This window comes from Sinocyclocheilus rhinocerous, unplaced genomic scaffold (genome assembly GCF_001515625.1).
Source record: "Sinocyclocheilus rhinocerous isolate Xijiao unplaced genomic scaffold, SAMN03320098_v1.1 scaffold1510, whole genome shotgun sequence".
Taxonomy (NCBI): domain Eukaryota; kingdom Metazoa; phylum Chordata; class Actinopteri; order Cypriniformes; family Cyprinidae; genus Sinocyclocheilus; species Sinocyclocheilus rhinocerous.
The window spans coordinates 277285-283682 of record NW_015664185.1 but is presented as its reverse complement, the minus strand read 5'-3'; the positions used below and the strand labels follow the sequence as shown (position 1 = coordinate 283682).

The window sequence follows — 6398 nt, the reverse complement described above, 5'->3', positions numbered from 1 at the left end:
TAAAAAAAATCAAGTACTTTAGTACTTTCACTCGAGTAAAATTGAAAACAGAGTACTTTTACTGGAGTAATATTTTATAATACGGATCTGTACTTTTACTCAAGTACTGGATTTGTGTACTTCGTCCAACACTGCTAGTGATTAGTAGTTAGCATGCTTCGCTAGTATGCACAACAGAAAATCCCGCTCACTAGTGTTCTAGTTTATGAATTTAGCTTAAGATGAGAGTCGAACCATTATGCACATTAGTACACACGACACATTTATTATAATTAGTGCGATTTTACCGCCGCGCTAACTAGTCCTCACTAACCTGCTGTCATCGGAGATGTTTCTGATGAACAGAGACGTGTTTGGAGGTCGCATGTATCTCGCCATGATAAAAATAAAAGCAAAACGGCAGCCTTCAGCTCCTCAGACGCACACGAATCAACGCGCCGCACGCACAGGCCGCAGTCCAGATCAGTGTGTGTACACGTACACAACGCGTGCGTCACGCGCAGCCACGCGCATGTGCGCCGTGACATCACCGAGACAGACAGAGTTTTGAGGCTGAAGATGTGATTAACTTTTGATTTTATGCTGTTCTCCTGTATGTTTGCAAAAAAATTTTATTTTTATTTTTATAGGCCTATATTTATTGCAGAATAAAAAAATTACATATATTTTATTTTATTAAAAAAAAAAAAAATAAATGTGTGCCTAGCCTAAATACGCACACAAATCGACCTGTTTATTGTAATGTTGTTTAATATGGTCTTTAAAATGTAAAAATATACATATTTATTGAAATAAGCCTTTATACTAATGAATACAGAAGTTCAATAATATCCAACATCATTATTGAGTTTGAAAAATAATGATCTGTTAAACATTTTAGTGTTTTTCTTAAAGAGGTCATATAATGCTACATGCACTTTTACAAGTAGTTTGAACTGAAATGTGTGTAGGCAGTATTTGTAGTTGTATAAACATACTTTTCTTTTCTGACTTATACTTTTCATTAAGACCCTAAAGAATCATATCAACTTGTGGAAAATGGGCATATGACCCCTTTAACTGTTTTAGGTTTATTCCTATCTTTTGATTTTATTTATCCATTAATATTTTTCTGGCTTTGAGTGTCTTCAAAACAAATAAACATTTATTCATGGAGAGAGCAACATTTTTTATTTTCATTCATTCATTATTTATTTATTTATTTTTTGGTATTTTATTTTATTTTTTAAACTTTCATTCTACTGGAAAGGTTGGACTGATTTCTCAGGACAAAAATATTTAACATGTCAGGTTGGGGCAGGTTATATGTGTTTTATATGTTAATTTCACATAATTTATTAATTACAGTACATGCTGGCCAATATAAACGTAATCATTCAATCTTTTATAATTCTATATATATATACACACACACACACACACACAAACATTATATTAAATTAAAATAAAATGTTATATATATATATATAGCTATAGCCCATTTAAGAATAATATCCAATCAGCTATAACCACTTTTTTCAGTTGTACTTTTTCAGTACTATAAATATATATTTAAAATCAACCTGAAATTAAAATATATCTTTTCACTTAATCTTATTATACTGTACACGATTCCAAAGAAACAAATGTCTTTGTCATTTTTTTTTTTTAAATTAAGAAAAGATTTTGATCTCTCGTGAAACTGAGCTTCTGTACTCTATATCAACTCTTCTTGAACAGGTCGACATCATGAAGAGATATAAAGCCATGTTTTACCTTGAGCTTCTTGCCGTCCATGGTGGTGATTTCAGCTTCCTTGCCGATGGTGAAGGAGTTTGTGAGGGATTTCCCAGGAGTTTTGGATGTGATGGTGAAGTCGTTGCCGTTTTGTTGCATTTCTATCACTGGTTTAACATCTTTGGCCATTTTAATGACATCTTCTGGCAGAGCTGAAGGAACAAAAACACACAGATAGTGAGCGACCTACAATCATGAAAGAGAATTCAAATGAAATCATTTCAGATATTCCATCTCATGCTTTCTTTCCCAAAAGCATTGCATGCATAAGTAGATAGTGGAAATATATGATGCTTTGGGGAAATGCAACACTGATCGTTTCACAAAAACTCACAGACGGCTCTCAGGAACTCCTCGTAGTTCTCCTGCACGTAAACCTGCCACGTTCCACTGAAGGCCATGTCTGCTGCTGATCTGACCGCTGGCACGAGCCTTGGACCGCTGTGAGAAGCTCAACACAATGTGAGGAGGACGTTCATCTCAGACCAGTACTTATACTCACTATGAGTTTAATCATTGACATTCTGCCAGTCTTCCCTTCTGTTTGAACAACCCAGAGTTCACTAACATCATTCGTCAAGTCATGCTTCTCTCTAAATCCAGTCTTTTCTTTTAAAAAGACAATTCAATATGATGGAAAATTACACCAAGCCTTAACTTGCATCCATTCATCTATTAAATCTCAAATATATATTTAGAAATCTGTGACGTTCACTGGAGTCAGAGACTTTATTTTTATTATCATTTTTTAAGGAAATTAATACTTTCATTCATCAGGGAAGCATTAAACTGACCAGAAGTGACAGTAAAGACATTCATAATGTTACAAATGCTTCAAATAAATGCTGTTCTTTTGAACTTTCTATTCATCAAATAATCCTGAAAAATAAAATGTATCACAGTTTTCATAAAAATATTGGGCAGCACAACTGTTTTCAACATTGATAATAATCAGAAATGTTTCTTGAGCAGCAAATCAGCATATTATTATGATTTCTGAAGATCATGTGACACTGAAAAACTGGAATAATGATGCTGAAAATACAGCTTTGATCACATATATAAATTATATTTTAACAGATATTCACATAGAAAGCAGTTATTTTGAAGTGTAATAATATTTCACAATTGTACTGTTTTTACTGTATTTTTGGTCAAATAAATGCAGCCTTGGTGAGCAAAAGAGACTTTAATCAAAAACACTAAAACATCAGAGTTTTTCTGCACTGATTCAGTGGGTGAATGAATGAATGACGCTATAAAAAAAAAGAACTAACCACACTTAACTACTAAATGAAAAAAAAAAAGATTATATAAAAATAATTATATAAATCTATATGTAATAATGCATCAAGATTTTCAGTCTAACAATGCTGAAATGATGCAGTGACACTCAAAACTAAAGTTAAAAGAGGAGATGCGGTGTGTGTTATCAAACTCAAAAAGAAAAACAAACATGACAACACCAGAGCAAATAATGCACAAGACACGATTTGCACGATTTATTCATGTTGCATGCAGTTTAGCATCATACACTGAGGGAGTGATGTGGCACAGAAAACAAACAAGAAAAAAATAAAATGGCACTTCATGTCAAAAAGGTTGCAAAATCCCGGTCTAGATCCTTCTCTCACTATTATCTGACTATGTTTTCTAAAAGAAACCCGTTGAAATACTAACACATGAGGGGTGAATGACCATGTGGACTGTGGAGTTTGCTTTCAAAAGAATCACCCTCGGGTTGCATAATGATATTTGAAACGGGCCTCAATCTCTCTATTATGAAATATCAGCAGATAAAACACCCATCCATCCATATACAGGCATAACAATCGATTGTGACCCCATTATAATGCTGCTGGAAAGTGTGTTCACAGTCTATTTGATCAACGTTTGCTGCACACTTGTGTTCCCTGATGCTCAACTTAGTTAAGAATGAACAAAGAGAGTGAAAAAGGTTTAATTTGCACTTTATTCTGTAAGTGGCGCAAGATAAATCAGAGGAAACAAACCACAGATCGAATCAACTCAGGCTTTCAGGACACTGACCTTCAGGACATTGCCTTCTAAAGCACCATTAAAGGAATATTCACCCAAAAATGAAAATTTGCTGAAAATGTCCTCACCCTCAGTCCATCCAAGATGTAGATGAGTTTGTTTCTTCATCAGATTTGGAGAAATGCAGCATTGCATCAGTGTCTCAGCAATGGATGCTCTGCAGTGAATGGGTGCCGTCAGAATGAGAGTCCAAACAGCTGATAAAAACATCACAATAATCCACAAGTAATCCACACCACTCCAGTCCATCAGTTAACATCTGGAGAAGACAAAAGCTGAAACAAATCCAGCATTAAAACGTTTTAACTAAAATACGAGTCCATAATCCATAACAACTCTTCCTGCAGTGAAAAGGTAATCTGGTCTGAATCAGGAGAGAAATCTGCACAGATCAAACACCATTTACAAGCCAAATCAGAACAAAACAGCTCTAAACAAATATGTGGGTGGATTTTGATGTGAGAGACAACAGGTGATTTCACTGGAGGAAGCGTTATTATGGACTTGTTTTTTAGTCGGAAGCAACAGTTTGAAGTCTATTTTAGTTGGAAGGACCAGTTTAAAATTAAAATGCCTTAAAAATGTACTTGTTTCTTACAAACACACAGCTTTTGTCTTCTCCAGATGTTAATGATGGACTGGAGTGGTGTGGATTACTTGTGGATTATTGTGATGTTTTTATCAGCTGTTTGGACTCTCATTCTGACGGCACCCATTCACTGCAGAGCATCCACTGATGCTACATTTCTCCAAATCTGATGAAGAAACAAACTCACATCTCGGATGGACTGAGAGTGAGCACATATTTATTTTGGACACCGTCATACAGGCTCTAAAATGAACACACACCATGTAAATAAGGCCATTGTTGACTTTAATAAAAACAGATTCACCCATCATTGATGTGGCAAAATATAACTTTACTCAATCACTGTGGCTTCTCTTACATTTGCACTGCATCTGCTCGAGGCTTTTCACCATGTTTATACACACTGACGGTCACGAGGACCGTCTGCGATCCGTGTTTATTGCGCACGAAGATGCTGTAGTTGCCCGAGTCCTCCATGGTCACGTGGTTTATAGTGAGAGTGGAGGATTTATTCTCATTTTTAATGTTATACTGGCCGGTGGAGGTGACTTCTCTGTCATTCTTCAGCCAAAACATTTCCGGTGCAGGATCGCCCTCAGCAAAACACGTCAGACACAGAGACTAAAGAGAAAGAGCATAGTTCAGTGATACGAGCTGAATGAGAGTCAGTGATGGATGGATGGATGGATGGATGCATGTACCTTGTCCTCCATTATGGCCACCACATCAGGAAGGCCCTTCGTGACTCGGGCTCGATCTGTCAGATGAATGGTTATTATGAAGTGTGTCGTCTGCATTAAGCAATTGCTTCATTAAAACACAGTTAGAGGAGTGACAAGTAACAAATACTTACTTTTCTCAGCAAACTCCACTTGCCTGTGAATGAGTAAAAAATACAATTACAGAGAGAATGAGTTTAGAACATTTTCAAATGAACACCACTAAAAGTTATTTAGTGTAATGTTCTAACCTTTCAATAAATATACAGAAAAAGACATGTTGCTGAATATTCAAACACATCTCGACTTACTTCAGTCTCTGGTGCTCCAGCAAAGCATCTGCGAACGCTGCAGAGAAGAAAGAGACGTGTTAGTGTTGAGGAGAATTGATTCTGCGGCTCCAGTCGCATGTTTCGTGCCGCTCTACCTTGTCCAGACAGATCCAGAGAGCGCTTGTGTGTTTCCTGGCCGTCGAACATCTCCAGGGTGTACTTCCCTTTATCATTTTCAGTGGGGCCAAATATCTCAATCCAAACCTTCTGCATGCTGCTGCCAGGCTTGCTCCGCTCCTCTAAGTCAATTCTCTTGTCTCTGTCACAGCGAGAGAATGAAACGATCAGAGGGAAAACAGACCCTGAATGTGACTGTACATAAAATAAAAACACACAAATAAAAGAATAACCGAACCAGTGTTGTTTTAGTACAGTATCATTGAGATATTATAGCTTTTTATTAATATTTTGAATTTGTTTTTATTTTTTTCCATTTTAATTTGAGATTTTTTAAAAATATGTCTGTATCGTTTTTATTAATGTTTATTTCAGTTTTAATTTTATTATTTTAGTACATCAAGTTCAACTAAATTAAAATTAAAAATGTTTCCTTGGAAACTATCTAAAAAAAAAAAAAAAAATAAATATATATATATATATACACTTATTTATTTATTTATAATTCAGTTCATGTTTATTTTATTTCAAGTAACAATTTTTTAGGGTTTTAGTTTCAGTTAACTCTGAACTGAACTAACCGACAATTACACATTTACACTTTCATTTCTTTTCATGTTTCAATTTACTTTGTGTCATAAATTTGTGCTACAATTTTAGTAGAGAAATAAATGAAATTAGTTAAATGTTACAATAACATTATAAAGCGATAAAATTGTTGTGCATACAATAAATAAATAAATAAATATAAAGAATATATATATATAAATATAAATAAAAATAAATATAAAGAATATAAATAGAAAA

General features: G+C 34.7%; 3 protein-coding genes across 3 annotated transcripts in view; all 3 read right to left on the bottom strand.

Annotated features, from left to right (window-relative positions):
• The window catches only part of LOC107729809 (serine/arginine-rich splicing factor 10-like), a 6711-nt gene extending 6215 nt beyond the window's left edge, over positions 1–496 (bottom strand). The window contains exon 1 of the mRNA XM_016540513.1: positions 314–496. Within this exon, the coding sequence (XP_016395999.1) occupies positions 314–378 (65 nt within the window). The 5' untranslated portion in view covers positions 379–496. The remainder of the gene's footprint in view (positions 1–313) is intronic.
• Positions 497–1686: 1190 nt separating this feature from the next.
• fabp10a (fatty acid binding protein 10a, liver basic) lies at positions 1687–2263 on the bottom strand. Its single transcript, XM_016540515.1, has 2 exons — positions 2111–2263; positions 1687–1928 (listed from the first exon to the last, which is right to left on the bottom strand). The coding sequence occupies exons 1-2, from the start codon at positions 2175–2177 to the stop codon at positions 1702–1704; spliced, it is 294 nt and encodes a 97-aa protein (XP_016396001.1). The 5' UTR covers positions 2178–2263; the 3' UTR covers positions 1687–1701.
• A 2298-nt stretch (positions 2264–4561) lies between these two features.
• The window catches only part of myom3 (myomesin 3), a 68038-nt gene continuing 66201 nt past the window's right edge, over positions 4562–6398 (bottom strand). Inside the window, 5 exon segments of the mRNA XM_016540527.1 lie at positions 4562–5044; positions 5125–5180; positions 5277–5299; positions 5454–5490; positions 5570–5733. Coding sequence (XP_016396013.1) covers positions 4778–5044; positions 5125–5180; positions 5277–5299; positions 5454–5490; positions 5570–5733 — 547 coding nt within the window. The 3' untranslated portion in view covers positions 4562–4777.